Below are 26,147 nucleotides of genomic sequence, written 5' to 3'. Positions count from 1 at the left end.
CCTAAGAAAGAGAAAATATCAAATACTTAACACCCATTAAGTTTATTGATAATTTTATAGTTTATTTCTGTTAGTGGCGTATTCGGGGGGGGGTGGATATCGGGCTCAAGCTAACCGAAATAATTTTATTATATGAAAACTTCATTAAAATTTATCGGCACCCAAAAGGAAAAATGTAAGTGCTTATTCACGTGTTGTCAGGCCCGTATCCAGGGGGTCTAGGGGGTGCCGAGCCCCCCTAAATTTTCGATGGCCCACCTAAAATTTTTACGGTAGGCTTGCAAATGAATTATAATACGATGATAAACTATAGTATGGTTGGATCGCCCCCCCCTAATTTCAGCCCCCCCCTACATTTTTGGGCTGGCTACCGGCCTGCGTGTTCTGCATAGCCTCGCCCGAGGCAAAATCCTAAATACGCGCTGATTTCTGTTGTTAGCTTGTAATACCCTCGCTTGTTCTTTAAGTCACCTCCAGGAGGCGAGCCCTTGGGAACTACTTGTTTAAAGTTTAAGGCGATGTGTAAAGTTGACCCTGGTATATTCACTCTAAAGAAAAACAGGGATAACTTTACATTGTCTGGAACTATGTCGTGGCTATATCGTTAACGTACGCGTCTTCGGCCCGTGAGATCCGAATTCGATTCCCGGCGCAATCTCATGTGGTTCGGATTCCACATGAAACAGTGAAACAGTAGGGCTACATCTATGTTTGATTTACAACCTTGGTGTTGAAAGGGAGGCTAAACTCCAACGAAATATAATGCAATTTACATTGTATGCTCCAGTTGGTATCCTTATGTGCTTCATAAAGAAATGGCCATCTAGCTCAAGTTGATGGGCATTTCTCGTGCAATTGAACAGAGCATTGCTTGTCTATAACGACACTACAACACTAGTGCCGCAAAATACTTCTAAACCAGATCTATTTTTGGATGAACATGAAGAACTTGAGCGTGTAGTAGAAAGTTAATTTGAGAAACATTTTGTATATGGTATAAGTAACAAGACCAAGATGTTTTTAATTTTGCATCATCAAGTGAGTTTAACCCAAGTTCTGTATGTAAATTTCAAATCAAAAGGTGTTGCTTCTCAAAGTGCACAATTTCTGCAAAAGCCAGTGTATTCATTGTGATCACCATCAGTTAAAATGTGATCTAATGAAAATGTTAAAATTTTAGACAATAATAACATTCATGCGTAGTACATTTTTTAAAACTTTTATTTGGACGAAGACACATTTAAGGATAATATATTTTTGCCGCGTAAAAACTGAACATAAATCAAGATTTTTAATGCACTGTATTTCAAAAGTAATAATATTGATAATCTCCTTTCTATTTTTTTTAATACACACACACGGAAACAAAAGTAACAACCATAGTAGCAGGTGGAACTTGAAACTTTATGACGTCATCGGAAAGTGGCCAATAAGAGTGCTAATTCAGCCGGGGAACGGACAGAATGGTAGGAGGACAAAATGGCAGGCGGACGAAATGGCAGAGGACGAAATGCCAGGAGAACATAAAGGGAGAAAGTATAATTTGAATTTTCGGTTCTTTTTTTTGGGGGGGGGGGAGATCCAACCATATTATAGTTCATCACCATATTATAGTTCATTTGTAAGCCTACCGTGAAAATTTTAGGGGGCTGCAAAAATTTAGGGGGCCCGGCCCCCTAGACCCCTTGGATACGGGCCTGCCTGGTATGTAATTAGTCATTCTTACGACTGCAAAGTGTATTTATAGTCTATATTATGATATATTTTGTTATATAAAATTAAGGACTATGGTTTAGTCATTCTGAGCGCAGAGGATTTTTACTAGTGCTGTCGTTTTTGAAAAAACTGAAAACCGCTTTTGAAAACCGCATTTGTGTTTCGATTTCCAAAGCCGCATTTGCGGTTTCGGTTTTCAGAAAACCGGTTTTCTCAAAAACCGAAAACCACAAATGTCACAAAAATCGACAGCACTTGTTTTTAGTGTATTCTAGGATATGTGTTATAGAATGTTTAAGACACTATAAGTATCTCATTCTTGCGACTGCAAAGTATGTTTATAGTCTATGTTACAATATATCCTATCCTAACTATATGTAAAACTACATGAGCTGACATAAATTATTGAGCAGTTCCTTTAGGGCTACAATGATCAAATTTGGCAAGATTGTAGGTTTCCGGAACTCACCCACAGGAAAATTGCCAATAGTGAATATTTTTAATTTGTAGGGGGTCTAAAGAGGGAATGAAGAATTTTCCCATGTTGTTTAAACGGACGTTTTCTTGGGATACAAAATCTTATCTTTTAGATAGTTGAAATAGGAAAAGAAACGATAGAATTATGGGTTTAAGAGATGTAAGGCAGTAGGCCGAATAAAGACAGTGTGTGGGGCGAAGCCCCCGAATGGGCAGATTCAGGAAATACGAAGAGCAAGTTCACGAAATTCATTGTTGATGCAAAAGTCGATAGATAAGAAATGCGAAGCCATAGACCGAGCAGATCTGGGGGTTTGGGGGCAGAGCCCTCAGCTAGCCAAAGGCTAGTTTTGTTATATAAAATTAGTGATGATGTAAGTAATTGGTCATTCTGACGACTGCAGAGTGTTCCTTATAGTCTGTTGTACGATGTCCGTTATTATTGAGAATTAAGAAACATGTACGTAATTAGTCATTCTTACAACTACAAGCTGATTTTAAGAATATGTTATAGGAAATTAGAAAAAAATCTTTGTCATTCCTGTAGCTGTAAAGGAATTTTATAGGTTTGTACTATGATATGTATTAGTATTGAAGAATAGTGACCATTCTTTCAGTTTTGTACTTACCTTGTTTGCTTTCGATCTATATTTTCTTGTAGTTAGAGTTGTTATAAGACCAAGATATCAATTGGAAGATGGTTACAAAGAAATAAATTTTTAAAAAAGATTTGTTGTTAAGTTTCAAGTTAAGTTTGGATAACTGATATTTACCCTCTTTTACGCTCTGTGTTCAATTTAGCCGTATTTATGCTTTGGACATTCGAAGCAGAAATGACTAAATCGAGAACTGTTATCTACTAGCAAACACAATAGGTGAAACCTAAATATACGAGCCCTAGGAGTTACAATTTTTGCCAAATTAACTTCCTGTCATTTTGTCCTTCTGCCATTTCGTCCTCCTGCCATTTCGTCCGCTGCCATTTTGTCCTGCCATTCCGTCCGTTACCATTTTGTCCTCCTGCCTTTATTTCTTGCCATTATGTCCCCTGCCATTTTGTCCTCCTGCCATTCTGTCCTAGATTCAATTCAGCCATGTATAGACTAAAATCGAGGCTGCCGAGAAAGACCTCGCCAGCCTCGACTAAAATAGTGTGACGTCATATCCTCTTCGTTGCCATGGTGATCGCCATTTTATTTTCTAAACAACAAGTAGCTTAAATACCTAAGAGATCTAAATGCAAAACGAAAATAATGATGAAATATTTCTGAATTGCGAACATTACACTGAATGAAATATTTATGTTTCTTTTTAAATATTTCTAATCAATAAAACTAAAAAAACAGAGATATAGAAAAAGAAAGAGAAAACAAAAGTACTCATCTTGTTCATAATCAGATATTAACCTTAAATAATTTTGGAAAATTTTTGATTCATTAATATAAGTTTCATAACATTGCATACGTGGACAGGATTAATGTTTAACAGTTGTTTAGAATATATGCTGAACCAATTGGTTGTTTTCTTATTATACTGTTTCTATTTTTAAAAAAGTTGATAGGGAATATAAGAAAAGATCTTACCTATATCCACTGATGGTCCGGATTGAAAATTTCCAAAGGCTTTTTTTTTGGGGGGGGAGGGTAATATTGTTGTAGGCCTTAATATTGTGCACTCCCATGATGAAGAGTGGACATAAGAAACGTAAATGTCCCAATAGAATTAACATTGATCTAAAAGATATTTTTTCTTTTTAAAAAAATCGTATATTTTTAATTTTCTTTGTGCCGACAGTTTGTCAATCTGCACGTTAGGGAGTTTATATTGTGTATAATTGCTTCTTAAGGTGAATTACATGATAACGACGTTTAGATTAATTATTTGATTTCTACCTTATCATTTAGAGATTTAGTGCTTTTAGAAATAAGTTCCTTAGATATTAGTCTTTCTTTATGAATTTTCTTGATTTTACTCGTAGTTCCCTAAACGCATTTCCATATTCTAAATCTGTACCCTTTGTCACCAACTTTATTAGTTGTTAAAATATTTTATAATTGTAAATAAATTTACAGCTACTGTCCCTATTTGTACTAGACTTTAAAATACACCATTCGCTTCACGCGTTTGTATAGAAAAAACATGGCGATCACCATGGTAACGGAGAGGAAATGACGACATCACTATTTCAGTCTATTGGATGAACCTCTTGGGAACGGTGTTAATGCACGCGGCACTAGTCCTAAACGGCACACGACCTAAAAATTATTTCGCGGCACAAGTCCTAAACGGCACTAGTTCTAAACGGCATAAGACCTAAACGGCACAAGACCTAAAAATCATTTCGCGGCACAATTCTTAAAAGGCACTAGTCCTAAACAGCATTGGACCTAATAATCCCTTGTGGCGCTACATCGCATCCGTGCCAAGAATACTGTCAATCTATTAGTCAAAGTTTTAGATACACTGTTTAATATTACAGATTCAGATCCTAGCTTACAAGGAAGGGTCATGCAGTGGCTCCCCTGAGATCCGAACGAGACAATTGTGTTTGCATTTGGTGTGTTATAACTAGGTGAATAACCAAGTTATACGTGCCACCGGGCGGAATATCGTGAGTTACAACATATTTTGTAATGTAAAAGCTACAAAGCTGGCAGAATAGTTTGAACCGAGTCATTTGTTCGGAAACGGTTGGGTAAATGGAAAACTCGGACAACACATATCCCACCATTTTCAAGGACACACATTTTCGATAAAAAAGTTTGCCCCAGGGTCCTCGCAGGGTCCCAGACAGGGTCCAACTCAAAATTTTCAATGGCAAGGGGGTTAAGTAGCACATCGTTTGAAAGCTGTTGTAAAATGAAAGAAAATGCAACAAGTCACGACTCTTTACGACAACCCTGTGAAAAATGGCGACGGGTCAAAGTGTAAACAAAAACTTAATTGAAAAATCCATGTTCTCCCCTATAAATCGGAAACGGTGAGACAAATGTGAAAGCAGGAAAGGAAGTGTGGCATTACTTTCAAAGTACAACGATTTAAGTGAAAACGTCTTGTCCCAGGGTCTCCAACAGGATCCCAGGTAGGGTCCAACTAAAAAGTTTCAAATGGCAAGAGGGGTAAAGTATCTCATCGTTTGCAAGATCTTGTTAGATGAAAGTAGATGGAGCAAGTCTCGACTTTCTACGACAACCCTTCCAAAATTGTGAGTAGTAGAAAATGGATCGATTTGGCTCATACTAGGCCAACATCGCTCAACTCAGGAGCCCCTGGGAAATTGAGCACCTTACACCGTGAACCCACGGTCTTTTACGACCTATATTTTAGGGGTGAATTTGTTCCCTTTTATGAGCACTTTTTAGGGGGTGTACTCGTTCCCTTTTATGATCACATTTTAAGGGGTGGACTCGTTCCCTTTTATCAGCATATTTTTCAACCCCTACGAACACATAGCAGAACATCACACTACGTAACATAACAGAAGATCAGATAACAGATAAGAATATGAAACAGATAAGAATATGAAACATATGAAACGAACACATAGCAGAACATCAGACTACGTAACATAACAGAAGATCAGATAACAGATAAGAATATGAAACGTATTCATTCTCTTTTATGAGCACTTTTTAGGGGTGTATTCATTCTCTTTTATGAGCATATTTTCCAACCCCTATTTTAACATAGCAGTAATTACGAACACATAGAAGAGCAGATAACACATAAGAGTACGTAACATAATAAGGGTGTTCTCGTTCCCTTTTACGAGCACATTTTAGGGGTGTATTCGTTCTCTTTTATGATTACTTTTTCAACCCTTAGTAGAGACTACGAACACACAGCAGAGCATAAGACTACGAACACAGCACAGCTAATAACACATAAGAGTACGTAACATAACAAGGGTGTACTCGTTCCCTTTTATGAGCACATTTTAGGGGTGTATTCGTTCTCTTTTATGATTACTTTTTCAACCCCTAGTAGAGACTACGAACACACAGCAGAGCATAAGACTACGAACACAGCACAGCTAATAACACATAAGAGTACGTAACATAACAAGGGTGTACTCGTTCTCTTTTATGAACACATTTTAAGGGGTGAACTCGTTCCCTTTTATGAGCATATTTTTCAACCCCTATTTTAACATAGCAGAACATCAGACTACGTAACATAACGAACATACAGCAGAGCTGATAACACATAAGACTCGTTCTCTTTTATGAACACTTTTTCCGGGGTAACTCGTTCTCTTTTATGAGCACATTTTAAGGGTGAGCTCGTTTCCTTTTAGCATATTTTCCAACCCCTATTTTAACATAGCAGAACATAACGAACATAACAGAACTAGTAAAAGAGTATGACTTATTTTTCAACCTTTAATTGAACATAGCGCATCAGACAGAGACTACAAAACATAGTGAAGATTAAAGGGTGAACTCTTTCCCTTTTATGAGCACTTTTTCAACCCTATTTTAACATAGCAGATAATACATAAGACTACGTACTTTTTCCACCCCTTATTTTACCATAGCAGAGAATACATGGAGACCACGATCACATAGTAGAGCAGATAATCTTTTAGAGGTGAACTCGTATGATCACTTTTCCACCCCTATTTTTACCATGGCAGATAATACATAAGACTACGTAACATAGCAGGGGTGTACTCGTTCCAACTCCTATTTTAACATAGACAATGAGCACATTATAGCAAAGATTACTGAACCGTCCACCCACGGTCTACAGATAGTCATTCTCTTTGATGGTCACTTTTCCACCCTTATTTGAACGTAGCAAATTCATTCCACCCCTAATTGAACATAGTCCATTTTAAGGGTGTATTCATTCTCTTTTATGAGCATCGTTTCCAACCCCTAATCGAACACAGCAACAAACTAGAGAATAATGGGGATGTACTTGTTTCCTTTTTAACCCCTATTTCCCACAGATTCTACGAACATAGGAGATTACATAGCAAAGAATTCTTTTTACCTGGGTCTTATAGTTTATGTGGGATACGCCCTTTCTATGACAATTTTAACCGATTTGGATGAAACTCGGCATATGGGGGTTTCCGGACATGCTAATTACGAATATCATATTTATTTTTACCTGGGTCTTATAGTTTATGTGGGATACGCCCATTGTATGATAATTTAACCGATTTGGATGAAACTCGGTATATGGGGGTTTTCGGACATGCTGATCACGAATATCATATTTATTTTTACCTGGGTCTTATAGTTTATGTGGGATACGCCCTTTGTATGACACTTAAAACCCAATTACTCGTAAACGAAGCAACATATTGAGGTGGTGTTTCCACATTTAGTAATAGTTCACCAACTACCACAAGTTCCAAAAATAATGAACATCGAGGTCAAAGGTCAAAATACTTAAAACCTAATAACTCGAAAACGGATCCACGTATTGAGGTGGTGTTTCCAAATCGAGTAATAGGTCATCAACTACTACAAGTTTCAAAAATAATTACCATCGAGGTCAAAGGTTAAAATACTTAAAACCTAATAACTCGGAAACGAAGCAACGTATTGAGGTGCTGTTTCCAAATCTAGTAATAGGTCATCAACTAGTACATGTTAAAAAAAGTACTGACCATCGAGGTCAAAGGTAAATCTCTTAAATGGAGCAACGTATTGAGGTGCTGTTTCCAAATCTAGTAATAGGTCATCAACTACTACAAGTTTCAAAAAATAATGGTCATCGAGGTCAAAGGTCAATCTCGTAAATGAAACCATATATTGACATAACGTTTCCTCATTTAGTAAATTTGTGTGATCTATTCAATTTTGTACAAAGCAGAAAAAGAGTGAAGAAGGAATAAATTTAAGTGGCTTATTTACTTTTGTATTAATGAGAAAGAAATCAAAGGAACACAATTTTAACTAGCGCAGAATTTCTGTACCTTTTTGGGCTATTCAAATGGATTAACAAGAAAGAAAGCAAAGATATGCCATATTAGCTAGCTGAGAATTATATGTCATCTTGTATTATTTAAACAAAACGAAGGGCTAAATTTGAGAAAGTGAACATGGACCATTTTACTCAAATTTGGATAGAGTATTTATCTTTGTATGAACAAAAAAATTAAGAAGGTTCAATATTTCTATACAATTTTGTACTACCCAAATAAACGAAATTTTATTTTTGTACCAATCACAAGAAAATCAAAGAAGAGTCATTTTAACTAGCTCAGCATTTTATACCTTTTTGTGCTGTTCAAATAATAGAGGGACCAAATTTCAGTGGTCTATTTCATTTTTGTACCAATCAGAAGAAAAGCAAAGATATGCCATTTTAACTATTTAAACAAACGAAAAGATAAATTTGAATGACCTATTCAATTTTGTACCAACGAGAAATGCCATTTTCTACTACTCAAATAAACAAAAAAACCGAAGAAGGTTCATTTTAACTAACTCAGACTTTTATACCATTTTGTACTACTCCAATAAACGAAGGAATAGAATATTTAGAAAAAGAAGTGAAGATTAGGTGGATTATTTTCTTTTGTACCAACTGGAAAAGAGAAGAAGAGCCACTTTAACTAGCTCAGAATTTATGTAACTTTCGAACTACTATTTTTGTATCAATCAGAATAACCCGAAGAAGGATCATTTTAACAAGTTCATAATTCCTGTAACAAGTTCATAATGTTCTACTTTTTATACCAACGAGAAAAAAATGAACTAGCTGAATATACGAAATAATAAATTTAAGTGACCTATTCAATTTTGTACCAATGAGAAATGGAATTTTAACTGGCTCAGAAAAAGGCGAAGAAGGACTATTTTATATAATTTTATTACTCAAATAAACAATAGAGTATTTAGTTTTGTACCACCGAGAAAAAAAAAGAAATTGCACCATTTTGGAGTATTCAAATAAACAAAGGAATAAATTTGAGTGACTTATAATTTGTGTCAACTCTAAAATCAATTAAACGAAGTAATGCATTTGAGTAAGCTATTTAATTTGAAAAACCGAAGTTGAGTATTTTATACCATTTTGTATTATTTCAACAAACAAAGGAATAAGCAGAAAAGGATCATTTTAAATCATTTTAAACTAGTCTAATAAACGAAGGCATAAATATGAGTGAGCTATTTAATTTTGTAGCAACCAAAGGATCATTTTAACTAGCTGAGTATTTTCACGAAAGAACAAAATTGTACTAATCAAAAAAAGGCGAAGAAGACCCATTTTAACTAACTGAGAATTTCTGTACCTTTTTGTACTATTTAAACAAACGATGGGATAAATTTGTGTGGCCTGTTTTTTGTACTAACCAGAAAAATCGAAGAAGGTCCAATTTAGCTAACTCAGAATTTATATACCTTTATACTAGCCCAATGAACGAAAGAACAAATTTGGGTGTTCTACTTTTTTATACCAAACAAAGAAGAACCATTTTAACTTGCTGAGTATTTTATACCATTTTGTATTACTCAAATAAACGAAAGAATAAAATTGTACTAACCAGAAAAAGCGAAAAAAGACCTTTTTAACTAGCGCAGAATTAATTTGGATGGAGTAACAAGAAAGAAAGCAAAGATATGCCATATTAACTATTTAAATAAACGAAGGGATAAATTTAAGTGATCTATTCCATTTTGTACCAAGGAGAAATGCCATTTTATCTACCTTAGAATTTCTAGTGCATGTTGTATTATTTAAACAAAACGAAGGGCTAAATTTGAGAAAGCGAACATGAACTATTTTACTCAAATTTGGATGGAGTATTTAGCTTTGTATGAACCAGAAAAAAAGTGAAGAAGGACCATTTTAACTAACTCAGATCTTTATACCATTTTGTACTACTCCAATAAACGAAATTTTATTTTTGTATCAATCAGAAGAAAATCAAAGAAGAGTCATTTTAACTAGCCAAGCAGAAAAAAAGGAAAGAATTAACACTTTGTACTAACCAGAAAACGAGAAGAAGAATCAGCATTCTATACTTTTTGTGCCATTTATTGGGGTGTCCTATTTTCTTTTGTACCAACGAGAACCATTTTTAACTGGCTTAGAATTTTATGCCTTTTTGTAAAATTTGTATCAAACCGAAAAAAGCAAGGAAATACCATTTTAAATAGCTCAGCATGTTACAGCTTTTTGTGTTTTTGGTCTACCCAATTTCTTGACCATGTTGTACTATTTAAACAAACAAAGGAATAAATTTGTGTGACCTATTCACTTTTGTAACAATCAGAAAAAGGAAAGAATAAATTTGAGTGGCTTAAGCAAAGAAGGTCAATTTATACCTTTTTGTGCTATTAAATTTGAGTGACCTATTGAAGAATGAATAAATTTTGTTTGCAATTCTGAGCTTTTCTTCTGATTGTTACAAAAAATGAAATAGACCACCCAAATTTATTAGAGTAATACAAAATGGTATAATGGGCCTTCGTGGTTAGTACAAAACTAAAAAGGGGCTTTTTCTGCTTGCTATAAAAGTGAATAGGTCACACAAATTTATTCATTCGTTTGTTTGAGTAGCAGAATATGGTCTTTCTTTGTTTTTCTCTGGTTTGTACAAAATGTGCATAAATAGACCTCCGTTTTTTTAATTGCAAACAAAATTTATTCATTCTTCAATAGGTCACTCAAATTTAATAGCACAAAAAGGTATAAATTGACCTTCTTTGCTTAAGCCATTCAAATTTATTCTTTCCTTTTTCTGATTGTTACAAAAGTGAATAGGTCACACAAATTTATTCCTTTGTTTGTTTAAATAGTGCAACATGGTCAAGAAATTGGGTAGACCAAAAACACAAAAAGCTGTAATATGCTGAGCTATTAAAAATGGTATTTCCTTGCTTTTTTCGGTTTGATACAAATTTTACAAAAAGGCATAAAATTCTAAGCCAGTTAAAAATGGTTCTCGTTGGTACAAAAGGAAATAGGACACCCCAATAAATGGCACAAAAAGTATAGAATGCTGACCCTTCTTCTCGTTTTCTGGTTAGTACAAAGTGTTAATTCTTTCCTTTTTTTCTGCTTGGCTAGTTAAAATGACCCTTCTTTGATTTTCTTCTGATTGGTACAAAAATAAAATTTCGTTTATTGGAGTAGTACAAAATGGTATAAAGATCTGAGTTAGTTAAAATGGTCCTTCTTCACTTTTTTTCTGGTTCATACAAAGCTAAATACTCCATCCAAATTTGAGTAAAATGGTTCATGTTCGCTTTCTCAAATTTAGCCCTTCGTTTTGTTTAAATAATACAACATGCACTAGAAATTCTAAGGTAGATAAAAATGGCATTTCTCCTTGGTACAAAATGGAATAGATCACTTAAATTTATCCCTTCGTTTATTTAAATAGTTAATATGGCATATCTTTGCTTTCTTTCTTGTTACTCCATCCAAATTAATTTTTGCGTTACAGAAATTCTGCGCTAGTTAAAAAGGTCTTTTTTCGCTTTTTCTGGTTAGTACAATTTTATTCTTTCGTTTATTTGAGTAATACAAAATGGTATAAAATACTCAGCAAGTTAAAATGGTTCTTCTTTGTTTGGTAGAAAAAAGTAGAACACCCAAATTTGTTCTTTCGTTCATTGGGCTAGTATAAAGGTATATAAATTCTGAGTTAGCTAAATTGGACCTTCTTCGATTTTTCTGGTTAGTACAAAAAACAGGCCACACAAATTTATCCCATCGTTTGTTTAAATAGTACAAAAAGGTACAGAAATTCTCAGTTAGTTAAAATGGGTCTTCTTCGCTTTTTCTGATTAGTACAATTTTGTTCTTTCGTGAAAATACTCAGCTAGTTAAAATGATCCTTTGGTTGCTACAAAATTAAATAGCTCACTCATATTTATGCCTTCGTTTATTAGACTAGTTTAAAATGATATAAAATGATCCTTTTTTTGCTTATTCCTTTGTTTGTTGAAATAATACAAAATGGTATAAAATACTCAACTTCGGTTTTTCAAATTAAATAGCTTACTCAAATGCATTACTTCGTTTAATTGATTTTAGAGTTGACACAAATTATAAGTCACTCAAATTTATTCCTTTGTTTATTTGAATACTCCAAAATGGTGCAATTTCTTTTTTTTTTCTCGGTGGTACAAAACTAAATACTCTATTGTTTATTTGAGTAGTAAAATTATATAAAATAGTTCTTCTTCGCCTTTTTCTGAGCCAGTTAAAATTCCATTTCTCATTGGTACAAAATTGAATAGGTCACTTAAATTTATTATTTCGTATATTCAGCTAGTTCATTTTTTTCTCGTTGGTATAAAAAGTAGAACATTATGAACTTGTTACAGGAATTATGAACTTGTTAAAATGATCCTTCTTCGGGTTATTCTGATTGATACAAAAATAGTAGTTCGAAAGTTACATAAATTCTGAGCTAGTTAAAGTGGCTCTTCTTCTCTTTTCCAGTTGGTACAAAAGAAAATAATCCACCTAATCTTCACTTCTTTTTCTAAATATTCTATTCCTTCGTTTATTGGAGTAGTACAAAATGGTATAAAAGTCTGAGTTAGTTAAAATGAACCTTCTTCGGTTTTTTTGTTTATTTGAGTAGTAGAAAATGGCATTTCTCGTTGGTACAAAATTGAATAGGTCATTCAAATTTATCTTTTCGTTTGTTTAAATAGTTAAAATGGCATATCTTTGCTTTTCTTCTGATTGGTACAAAAATAAAATAGACCACTGAAATTTGGTCCCTCTATTATTTGAACAGCACAAAAAGGTATAAAATGCTGAGCTAGTTAAAATGACTCTTCTTTGATTTTCTTGTGATTGGTACAAAAATAAAATTTCGTTTATTTGGGTAGTACAAAATTGTATAGAAATATTGAACCTTCTTAATTTTTTTGTTCATAGAAAGATAAATACTCTATCCAAATTTGAGTAAAATGGTCCATGTTCACTTTCTCAAATTTAGCCCTTCGTTTTGTTTAAATAATACAAGATGACATATAATTCTCAGCTAGTTAATATGGCTTATCTTTGCTTTCTTTCTTGTTAATCCATTTGAATGGCCCAAAAAGGTACAGAAATTCTGCGCTAGTTAAAATTGTGTTCCTTTGATTTCTTTCTCATTAATACAAAAGTAAATAAGCCACTCAAATTTATTCCTTCTTCACTCTTTTTCTGCTTTGTACAAAATTGAATAGATCACACAAATTTACTAAATGAGGAAACGTTATGTCAATATATGGTTTCATTTACGAGATTGACCTTTGACCTCGATGACCATTATTTTTTGAAACTTGTAGTAGTTGATGACCTATTACTAGATTTGGAAACAGCACCTCAATACGTTGCTCCATTTAAGAGATTTACCTTTGACCTCGATGGTCAGTACTTTTTTTAACATGTACTAGTTGATGACCTATTACTAGATTTGGAAACAGCACCTCAATACGTTGCTTCGTTTCCGAGTTATTAGGTTTTAAGTATTTTAACCTTTGACCTCGATGGTAATTATTTTTGAAACTTGTAGTAGTTGATGACCTATTACTCGATTTGGAAACACCACCTCAATACGTGGATCCGTTTTCGAGTTATTAGGTTTTAAGTATTTTGACCTTTGACCTCGATGTTCATTATTTTTGGAACTTGTGGTAGTTGGTGAACTATTACTAAATGTGGAAACACCACCTCAATATGTTGCTTCGTTTACGAGTAATTGGGTTTTAAGTGTCATACAACGGGCGTATCCCACATAAACTATAAGACCCAGGTAAAAATAAATATGATATTCGTAATTAGCATGTCCGAAAACCCCCATATGCCGAGTTTCATCCAAATCGGTTAAAATTGTCATAGAAAGGGTGTATCCCACATAAACTATAAGACCCAGGTAAAAAGAATTCTTTGCTATGTAATCTCCTATGTTCGTAGCCTCTGTGAGAAATAGGGGTTAAAAAAGGAAACAAGTACATCCCCATTATTCTCTAGTTTGTTGCTGTGTTCGATTAGGGGTGGAATGAATTTGCTACGTTCAAATAAGGGTGGAAAAATGACCATCAAAGAGAATGACTATCTGTAGACCGTGGGTGGACGGTTCAGTAATCTTTGCTATAATGTGCTCATTGTCTATGTTAAAATAGGAGTTGGAACGAGTACACCCCTGCTATGTTACGTAGTCTTATGTATTATCTGCCATGGTAAAAATAGGGGTGGAAAAGTGATCATACGAGTTCACCTCTAAAAGATTATCTGCTCTACTATGTGATCGTGGTCTCCATGTATTCTCTGCTATGGTAAAATAAGGGGTGGAAAAAGTACGTAGTCTTATGTATTATCTGCTATGTTAAAATAGGGTTGAAAAAGTGCTCATAAAAGGGAAAGAGTTCACCCTTTAATCTTCACTATGTTTTGTAGTCTCTGTCTGATGCGCTATGTTCAATTAAGGGTTGAAAAATAAGTCATACTCTTTTACTAGTTCTGTTATGTTCGTTATGTTCTGCTATGTTAAAATAGGGGTTGGAAAATATGCTCATAAACGGAAACGAGTTCACCCTTAAAATGTGCTCATAAAAGAGAACGAGTTCACCCCGGAAAAAGTGTTCATAAAAGAGAACGAGTCTTATGTGTTATCAGCTCTGCTGTATGTTCGTTATGTTACGTAGTCTGATGTTCTGCTATGTTAAAATAGGGGTTGAAAAATATGCTCATAAAAGGGAACGAGTTCACCCCTTAAAATGTGTTCATAAAAGAGAACGAGTACACCCTTGTTATGTTACGTACTCTTATGTGTTATTAGCTGTGCTGTGTTCGTAGTCTTATGCTCTGCTGTGTGTTCGTAGTCTCTACTAGGGGTTGAAAAAGTAATCATAAAAGAGAACGAATACACCCCTAAAATGTGCTCATAAAAGGGAACGAGTACACCCTTGTTATGTTACGTACTCTTATGTGTTATCTGCTCTTCTATGTGTTCGTAATTTCTGCTATGTTAAAATAGGGGTTGGAAAATATGCTCATAAAAGAGAATGAATACACCCCTAAAAAGTGCTCATAAAAGAGAATGAATACACCCCTTCTATGTTTCATATTCTTATCTGTTATCTGATCTTCTGTTATGTTACGTAGTCTGATGTTCTGCTATGTGTTCGTAGGGGTTGAAAAATATGCTCATAAAAGGGAACGAGTCCACCCCTTAAAATGTGATCATAAAAGGGAACGAGTACACCCCCTAAAAAGTGCTCATAAAAGGGAACAAATTCACCCCTAAAATGGAGGTCGTAAAAGACCGTGGGTTCACGGTGTAAGGTGCTCAATTTCCCAGGGGCTCCTGAGTTGAGCGATGTTGGCCTAGTATGAGCCAGATCGATCCATTTTCTACTACTATTGTGGTGGGTCAAAATGTAAACAAAAGCTTAATTGAAAAACTATGGCCACCTTGAATCCAAGATGGCCGCTTAAAACCTATGTCATTCATAACAGTACAAATCGAAATCTCTATTTTTCTCTATTATGTATTTAGAAACAATAGGAAGACTAAAGAACGATTGAATTTCGATTTACTTCAACTATTATTTCATTCAGTAACAATACATATACGTTTTGTTCTTAATGCACGTTCGTCACGGTTCTCTCGACATAATTTACTTGAATATAACGAATATGCGATGAACACACAACTCTAACTTCCTACTTATACTACTAAACAAAAGTTGAATACCTTCGGGTATTTTTCTAATTTTGTCATACGTAATTCTTGCATAAAGGACTTGCTGCACTCTATTGTAACGTATTCGTGATGGTTGCATTTGTATGTCATTCGTTGGTTTGACTTGCAAGATTGGCGAGTAGTACCAAATTATGTGTTAGTCATTTCAGTACATCGAGCTACGTCAAACTTTGTTGGTTTGGTCACAGTATTCCAAGAAATAACATATGTATATACAAACTCATTTTTTACGCTGGCAGCCATATTGGATTACAGATGATTCTCTTTGATATTTTGTGAATATCTACTATTAATCATAAACGTAAATACCACATTTCGCTTCTCCAACACTAGTGGTTTGAGCTGGACATGCGTTCGATACAAAGTGTGGCATTTTGAACTCAAGATGTCACGTTTTTGAATATTTCGCATATTTTCGTCACCTCTTAATAAACATTAATGCCAAATTTGCTTTTCCTAGCTTAAGCAGTTTGGTATGTTTATCCTTTCAATATAGGTTTTAAGCGGCCCCTTGGATTCAAGATGGCCATAGATTTTCAACTAAGCTTTATTTTACATTTTGACCCGCAGCACCTTTGGACAGGGTTGTCGTAGAAAGTCGAGACTTGCTCCCTCTTCATTCACTTAACAAGAGCTTTCAAACGATGTGCTACCTCTCTTGCCATTTGAAACTTTTTAGTTGGACCCCATCTGAGACCCTGGGATAAGACGTTTTCACTTAAATTGTTGTACTTTGAAAATAACGCCACACGTCCTTTCCTATTTTCACATTTGTCTCACCGTTTCCGATTTATAGGGGTGACCATGGACTTTCAAATTAAGTTTTTGTTTACATTTTGACCCGTCTCCATTTTGCACAGGGTTGTTGTAGAGAGTCGAGACTTGCTGCATTTTCTTTCATTTTACAACAGCTTTCAAATGATGTGCCACTTAACCCCCTTTGCCGTTTGAAACTTTTGAGTTGGACCCCGTCTGGGACCCTGCGAGGACACTGGGGCAAAGTTTTTTTTACTCCAAAAAGTTTGTCGTTGAAAGTGATGGGATACGTGTTGTCCGAGTTTTCCACTTACCAACCGTTTCCGGACAAATGACTCGGTTCAAACCATTCTGCCAGGTAATTTTTTTGTAGTTCTTACATTACAAAATTATGTTGTAACTCACGATATTCCACCCTGTAGCACGTATAACTTTGGGATTCATCTAGTTATAACATATCAGATGCAAACACAATTGTCTCGTTCGGATCTCAGGGGAACCATTGCGTGACCCTTCCTTGTTAGGTCTTACAAGTAATTTGTATAAATACGTATTCTATTGATCTGAAATAATAAATAAATGAGTAAAGTCTATTGGTTCTTTCTTGCTGTTTGCGATAGCATTTGTGTGGTGACAAAGTATTAACAATTTTTCAATTGTGATTCCCAGAACTTTCATAATGTATTTTTTTCTATTCCCACACCATTGACCTCGTATTAGTAACATAATGTTGTGTTTTAGTTATATATGTCATAAATTTTGCTTTCTTTGTGCTGATTTGAAGTAATTTATTTTTACATATATATTTATTATATTCAACTCTTTCTGTAGTAAATAGTTGTCATACTCGTAATTAACTACTCCTTACTCGTTACCATTATTAACAATAGTTTAGTATTACTAACATAGCTGTTACCATTGGAATTAACTAGATAATTGCAATTAATTGCAATAATAATAATAATAATAATAATAATAATAATAATAATAATAATAATAATAATAATAATAATAATAATAATAATAATTCAGATATGCTACATTTTTGAGACCTGGGTCTTCACTGTACCAGAAGTTAAAATCAAAGGTTATGTCACAGACGGCAAATGATGGCTTAACACCCAAAACAAACTCTTGCGCCTCCAAGTGAGAATTAGTCTGTGTTTAATAATTACAGGAAATTAATAATGCTTATAATAGATTGTGAAAGAAACACTTAAAAAAAATTAAACTACTTCAGCATGTTAAAATAATTAAAAGAACCTAGGCCTAATTAATCATCCACTTTGTACTCCTATTTTGCTTAATTGGGCGAACCCAGACCTAAACGTAAAGTGTTTTCTGCCCAAATCTCATAAGCAGTAGAAATTGACCCTCCTTTCCTCTTAGAAATGTAATTTTTAAGACCCTGAAACACATATTTTATTACTTTCAGTTAAAAGTTGAAATACCGAGTTTCACGCATCCAGCTTAAGCTAATCCTTCTTTACTTTATAAATATTTTCTGAATAAGTAATGGGAAATTCGAATATTAAAGAAAGTGTCCCCTTTGTTCTTTACTTTTTATGTGTTGAATTTCCATTTTTTTTTTTTTTTTTTTTGGCTTTACAGTGGAAAGTTTATTATATATGCCAAATTTAATTTTATTAGCTTAAGAGATTTACGAGATACACTACTCTTTAAAAATAAAATCTTACCTAAAGTATTTCCAAAAAATCTTTCTTATATCCTGCTTTCGTAAGAAAACGATTTTTTAAAATTAAAATTTAACGACTCTACTTGTAGTAGTATGCCTAGAAAGTCACTTAACTCTTTTATATAAGAGTACAGAAGATAAACACAGTCAAACTCATGGACTTTCATGAACAGTTTCCGATTTCGATTCGTACATTTCCTACAAGCTGGAGTTTTAAATTCACGCACTGTCAAGACCCATGTTTCAAAAAGGTAACCAACTGAAAATATAATAATAATAATAATAATAATAATAATAATAATAATAATAATAATAATAATAATAATAATAATAATAATAATAAGTATTTATGCACATGTGTAATATGTATATATCTATTGTCTTATTGAAGTTTTCGTAATTTGGAAATATACCTTTGGTTTGCTTTTAATATGTTAAAAAGCCTACTTCCCTAGAAAAGTTTGTAGGCTACACCCCTAAATGACTATGTATTGGTTTCTGCAAACGTAATGTGTTGCATATTACATTAGTAATTTAGCGTTATTTGTTGATTTTTCTGGCTTATACATATCAACTTTATCAAAACACACTGTGAAATATAGTAACTGTCTGCGTTCTTAATGTATGCAGTCGGTATTTAGTGTTCACTTGTGAAATATCTAGTGGGCTTTTGACCTACCTTCGGAAAGTTAGAGTGGGCTTTGTCCTACCCTTAATAAAATACATTCCACAGAGTGTATATATATTGCAATTCTGAGTGCTTACTTGGCTTCAAAATAGTCTGGTAAAATATGCTTTTTAAACATTTTTATTTTATTTTATTCTTTTTTTTAGGAATTTGTCATGGGATTTTTGTATCTCCATTTGAAAGACACGAATTTTTTTAATCAATTATATAATTAATTCTTAGAATGTAATTCATGTATAACTGCAGAACATATAACGATAATAATAATTTTAGTAGTACAAATATAGCTGTTACAGTTGGAATTAGCTACGTTCGTAACATTATTGACAACTAGATACTGCATCGTCGGAATTTCGTGTGGTATTGGCGAATTTCAGAACTAAAGTAGGTGGATGAAAAAGGCACAAGACCTAAAAATCATTTTGCGGCACTAGTCCTAAAGGGCACAAGTCTTAAATGGCACTAGTCCTAAACGGCACAAGACCTTATGAATGTTATCCATATGTATCCCTCAGAACATTGAGAATTTTCTACTCATCTCTCACTGTTCATTATAAGAAATATTTCTACTATTATAAAGGGCTCCGGTTATAGCTGCTTCACAGTTAACTCGCCCAATGAGGTGAAAGGAAAGAAAAAAAGAAAGACAGGTGATTAATTGCCTTTGTACTCTCATAATGTAAGTTTATTGTGGCTAAACTGTGGCTAAACCAGGGTACCCTCTGCTCTAAATTAATTAGTCATTTGTGAATAACTTACCGTTAGTCAAGTACTACATGCTAATCAGAGTTCTGAATACTCTTCTGATAACCATGCGTTAGTCAAACTCTTAGTATGGCGCTAGTCATACGTCAAAACGACTCTGAATGAGGCCCATATTGGCTGTTATCCACGATTCAAGTCAAAAAAAGACTAGTCACGACTTGTTTGCAGGGTTGTCAAAACACAAGAGAACTCAAGATAAGAGACACTAATAGATGAATCCCGTATAATGTTAGAAATTAGCATTTCAGTGAAAATCCAGTAAAACAATAATCCTAAATGATAAAGTACAAGTTTGTGTGGTCTAATAATGAGTTGTTATTTAATATTAAACACATTAGCTGAACTGCAATCGAAAGTAGGTATACTTCATATTTAAAATCTTTTTTTACATTATTATGCATTTTACATTATACATTTTACATCATTGTTCATATATTTTTTTACATTAAATTTCCCCGTACATTGTTTAATGACACTCTACATCCTTCTAAATTTGGAGGGAAATAAAAACTATTTCCTAGTATTTATTCTCATACAATACAATAAGACAACCAAAAATGATACAATTCCCTTCAGTACCAGAAGTAAAAATAACATCAATAGGATCATTGAACACATTTAACTTTCAAAATATTAGATATGACATTTAGTATTTTTCAAGTGATTTTGAGATCTGTACGTTAACACAGAGCCGGAGCAGAGAGGCCTAAACTTTTGAAAAAGGGATTTTTCAGAAAAATCTCCATTTTCCTCGAATTCCCTTTTTCAGATATATGATACGGACATGCGAATATTACCGTTTGGAAGGTTGATTTATTCTAAAGAGAATGAGTTACGAACCATTATTCTAGGATAAATGATGCAGTAGCTGCTTGACTGGAAGTCTAAAATTTAACTTAAAATTCCCAAAATCCCAAAAGTGTTACAGGGGGTATTGTAGGGCGTATCGAACTTAATGCTAAAAGTATGGTATCTTATGGACTTTTATTATTATATTTTCATTAAAACACATATCCTAAGGAGGAAGGGTATTCGAACGTTTTCGATAAACCTATTCCTCCTAGCACTAGCTCAGGAGAGTAATGCTCCCGGAAGTAGGAACGAAAAACACAGTTCTGATTGGTTGACGTTATCCATTTCTTGCCACGTTGCATTCAAATAGCAGAAATCAAACGATTGTTGTTGTGGGTCTTCGGGTCCGAGTGGGCTAGCGCTATATATTAATAACAAAAATCTCTTTTGGTGTGAGTTCAAACCCGGCCCGAGGAAGGTTTTTTAAACATTTTTATAATACTTTTTAAATTAAAATATGAAAATAATACTCAAAAAAGTGATTTACTTACTTTTGTGCAGATAAGTAGTAGTAGTAGTAGGAGCGGGTTAGAAGCCCCGCAGGGCTCGTTTTGTTGCCCTTGTACTCCATGATATAAGTCTCGTTTTGTTCCCCTTGTACTAAATGATATAGATTTTGTGACCCAACTTAAAACAACTGACTAGGATAGCGCGTAAGACAGCTGGCTAGCTAGCGCGCGAAAAGACGTACTTCTGGGAGCATTACTCTCCCGAGCGGGTCGTTTCCTCCTGCCAAGAAAGGGCATTTCGATTATTCTCATAAAACTTCTTTCTTCTTCTTCTTCTTCTTCTTATTATTATTATTATTATCATTATTATTATTATTATTATTATTATTATTATTATTATTATTATTATTATTATTATTATTATTATTATTAGTTACTTTTCCTCACGTAAACACATTTTCTTTTGTGTCTTATGGTTGTAGGCGAGGGTAATCTGTATGCACCCTATGAACCTAATGTCTCCTGCAGTTCTGTCGACTTCCTATGCGTTCATGTTACCCGTAGGTACTCCACCGAATGCTCTTGTGGTAGAGTATGGAAATATTCCAACATGGGAAATGGTACGTATATGCCTATCATTCACAAATTCTCAGAATTAATATATTAGTAGATAAGTACAATATTTAATACTTATAAGACAATTTAAACTAAGATCAGAACACTTGAAGAATTTAGTGAGAGAGGGAGCTATGCCACTTCGACAAGAAAGGAAAATAAATTGAGTTTTCTAAAGCGTTGTGTTGCGTCATAATTTGTATAATTAAAGTCAACTTTTTACTCCCTTATTGTTAGGTAAATCATGCATAAGGAAAAATATTTATTTGGATGTAAATAGCATGTATTATGAAATGTATGGTATAATGTTTGTAGTATACCATGTGGAAAATCACCTATAGTCAGGGGCGGATCCAGGATCGACTTATGAAGGGGGGGAACGGTGGGTTGTCGTACTGCTACTTTTAAGGGCTCCAAACTTTGGGATGGGTTTTATTTATATATATATAAAATAAGAAAGTTTCCTTTTCTGGGGGGAGATCCCCCTGGATCCACCCCTGGATATAGTAAATCAAAGGGTTTCAATATTTCTTAAATACTTTTGGCAGATTGTGAACCATGTTCACTGGGTTACATATGAACTATACAGGCAACTTCGTATGTCTTTTGGAGTATCTTCACTCTTCGTTGATTCTGTAGATGTTAGTTTTTGGTAAGCACCTTGAAAATCAAGAGGAGTATAAAGCATTATTGCCATGATATATTTTAACTTTAAGGCTGATATGGGTCATCTATGTGAATAGAGTAGTGGTACTTCTTCAAGAAGTGTAGTCGCAAAACAATAAGCAACCACGAGGTCTCTTCTGGTTTTGGAGCGACTATCTGGCATCTTCTTGGCTCTCCCATGTCAAAATACCTGTATTTGAAGACGACTATGCCTGGTTGTTTTGTATCAAATTTTACAGCAGTTAATTTCGTGATATTGCAACACCACTCTTTACGATTTTACTGTTTAACTGTTGGTACCGCTGCTACTGCCATACCATACACTATCGATAAGTGGCCTAGCTCCTTCTCTCACTCGAAATGCTGATGAAGACGTGTTCATGAACACAGAATACCTGCTGCAGAAAATACAGGAGCTATCTCACATGGTTGTAGTTCACATTATAGGCACCAGATGGCAGTAGAAGACTAAAAATGGCAAAAGCTAAAATTTTCAAGATTTGTGGCATAGCTCCCTTTCTCACTAGACCTCGCAATTATTAATATTAAAAAAAATAATAATTCTTATTAGTAATAAAGGCGAAGATACAACATAGTCTTGCGTATCGAATCCATATAAAAAGACCAGCTTATCGCTACCTATTAACGTCATTTCCCTTTGGAAATCAGTATTGAAACCGGAAATAGTATTTTTCAACTACTTCCTGTTTGAATAGAGGGATAAAAGTAAAGATGAAACTTATTCTGGTGACGCTGAATCAAACTTTAAAAAAAAATCATTTCTCACTATCTCTCTTCTCGGCATTTTTGATCTCTGCAGATCAATATTGAAACCGGAATTGGAAATGATTTTCTATTAATAATGCATCTGTAGAGAGATAAAGATGCAGATAGAATCTACTTTTGCCACCGTGGATAGATTCTTAGAAAACCACTTCTCGGTATTAGTATCTAATTATTGTATTTGATCTTGTATTGGTGATCAATGATAAAACAACAAGAGTCTGATATCTGTCAATAGACAGACAGGAGACGGACGGACATGGCTGTCTTAAGGTTCATTCACAGATAGTATGCCGTGCCCACGCCATTCTCCCCCCTCCCATGTTCCGTCCTTGACACGGCCGCCACCATTTGTACACAGCATGCTGTGGCGTGCCGAAGCGCTACTGCTTTCTACACCATTTCCCTTGGTTCTGGTCAACTTCGTGTCGCCTCGTGTGCTCCGAAGAAAGCCGAAGGATTGCGACCGACGGGTCACGACCGAGCTGTATTCTGCTTAAGGTGGCCTGTCGGGACACAGCACATCATATGTGAATTAAATATGACATCCCAATGCATTTTCAGTATCACAGTCTGAAAAGAATCTTTGTGAACATCAAACTTAACCTTTATAACACTTTCCATGCTTATGCACAGCACAGTTTAGCACCTTTATTCATACCACAGCATATCCTATTGCGATGCTTAGTTTGAGATCCATTGGTCTTAGAAATGACTTCATCTTCGAGCATAGTTTGTACAGTGAATAATCGGTGAGTGCCAATGGGGTTCTGATCCCATATTAAATCATTGGTCCACTTTGTATGTATAGTCCTAGCGTTAAAACAGACTCGTTAAGGTGGTAATAAAAGAAAACGTTAGTGATGCATGGTCTTTTAAAATTGTAGCTGCAAAATTACATGCGGTACCTTTATCTCAACACTGACTTATACAGGATGTTTTAAAACAACACCGGCAACGTTTGGGAGGTGATTCCTGACACCGAGATAAGACAAAAAGTATAGACCAACCTGGCTGCACAAATGCTTCCTTTCGGAGTTATAGGCTGCCCAAAACATGAAGAAAATTAACTTTAATGGTCCATAGCTACAAAACTATGGGACCTAACGTAGTCGGGTCAGGATTTTACTTAGGAATTAATATGTATGTGTGTTATTCAAAAATAAATGTTTGAGAATCCTAAGGTACTTACGCAACAACTTTTATAGAGGGAGTTTGGCTCCGGACATTTGAAGTACTCACCAACTATAAAAATTGTCGCGGAGATACCACAGGATTCTAAAACATGGATATTTGGATAGGGTACATACTAGTTGCTATGCGAAATCTTGACCCGATAGGTCCCATAGTTTTAGAGAAAGGGGCCTTTAAAGTTCTTTTTTTTTCATGTTTTCGGCAACCGATAACTACGAAAGGAAGCATTTGTGCACCCAGGTTGGTCTATACTTTTTGTCTTATCTTGGTGTCAGGAATCACATCCCAAAGGTTGTAGGTGTTGTTTTGAAACACCCTGTATAAGCTAACATTGTAAGAAAATTTTTATATGCTCTTTGTTATGAGAAAAATATCTAACAGATACCTTCATTTTATTTTTTTGTTCTGTTTATTTTTCAGATCAAAGTCGGTACATTTGTAACACTGGAATGTGTTCTCGTTTCATGTATATTAACTTTAGTTTATATACAAAATGTATTTAAATTTAATTATTTCCCAGATTATGCTGGACCAGCCGAGTGTTGATCACGAGATACTTTTATTTTCTTCTTAAGCTATATGCACTCCAAATTTATGAAGCTTTTTAAGATTTAAGTGCCCTAGATTGTTTTAAAATGCAGTACTCGTAAGCGCTTATACTTTAATTTCAATGAATCTGTTTTTAGAAATTAGAAATTTTATAAGTTTTACTGAATCATGTTGTTAAATCCCTGTCAAAGAATTTCGAATGAGTAATTTTGTTTTCGAAAAAGCAAAACAATTCCAATGATAAGTTAAAAAAAAAAAAAGACAGAAAGAGATTGTCTTCATCTTGAAATCTACAACTTTTATATTTTACATTATCACGAAAAATATAAAATTGTACTTTATATCAGTAATTTTGAGGTTATCCTTTGGATTTAGTTAATACATGCATTAGGAAGATATTAGTGGACAATCTTTGATGATCTGCAGTGATTTTTGATGTAGTTGAAATAAACTGATTTTATAAAAGTTAATATTATTTCATTTTCTTACAAAGAATAAGGATATTTAAATTCTCCTATAATGTATAGTAAGGTTATAATTAAGTTTTCCGATTTACAAATAATCATATAGAAACTAAATGGGGAGAATCTGTATATCTTTCCACATTTCCCATTTTTGGATCGCTAGATCCAATCTTCTATATCAGTGTTGTCCAAATGGCGGCCCGCGGGAAGCATACGGCCCACCAAACCAGTTTTTACGGCCCACTAAGCTCTCACAATTAACGATTGTTATGACTGATACTATTTTCATTTATATTTATTCATTCTTTTAATGTTTCCACTCTTCTTTCGAAATAAGGAATTCATTTAGCGCTTCTGTACAACAAAAAGTGCGGCCAACACCTTTCCCTAAATTTTGGAGTTTGGTCCGAAAAGAGTGTCACTGTTTGATAGTACTTATTTGTGTGAAAGTGCATTTTCCACCATGAAAATTGTGAACAGTCGCTTCAGTAACTGCCTTGGAGATTCTTGTCTTTTACATCTTCTGCGGCTCGCAACAACAGGAATGGATGTTGATATTCCAACCCCTGTAAACGCTGCTAGTCACCCTCATTTATCATTTTGAATAGGTATATAATATTTCTAATATATTTTTTAATTTTTTTCTGCCGTATTATTATTATTATTATTATTATTATTATTATTATTATTATTATTATTATTATTATTATTATTATTATTATTATTATTATTATTATTATTAACTGTGGCCCTCCACTTTACTAGTAAAGGCGGTAATGGCCCTCAGGCTCATTAT

The 26,147-nt window shown here is 34.2% G+C and overlaps 1 protein-coding gene across 2 annotated transcripts in view; it reads left to right on the top strand.

Moving 5' to 3' along the window:
* The window catches only part of LOC145692724 (Na(+)/citrate cotransporter-like), a 122,860-nt gene extending 97,503 nt beyond the window's left edge, over nucleotides 1-25,357 (top strand). For both annotated transcript variants that reach the window (XM_081768149.1, XM_081768148.1), the window contains 2 exons: nucleotides 21,563-21,700; nucleotides 24,759-25,357. In XM_081768149.1, the coding sequence (XP_081624275.1) occupies nucleotides 21,563-21,700; nucleotides 24,759-24,884 (264 nt within the window). In that variant the 3' untranslated portion in view covers nucleotides 24,885-25,357. The remainder of the gene's footprint in view (nucleotides 1-21,562; nucleotides 21,701-24,758) is intronic.
* Nucleotides 25,358-26,147: the final 790 nt, after the last annotated feature.

Source organism: Thermobia domestica, chromosome 8, assembly GCF_964235325.1.
Source record: "Thermobia domestica chromosome 8, izTheDome1.hap1.1, whole genome shotgun sequence".
In the NCBI taxonomy this organism is placed as follows: Eukaryota; Metazoa; Arthropoda; class Insecta; order Zygentoma; family Lepismatidae; genus Thermobia; species Thermobia domestica.
Note: the sequence above shows the minus strand (reverse complement) of the source record. Positions and strands in the feature narration are given on the sequence as shown.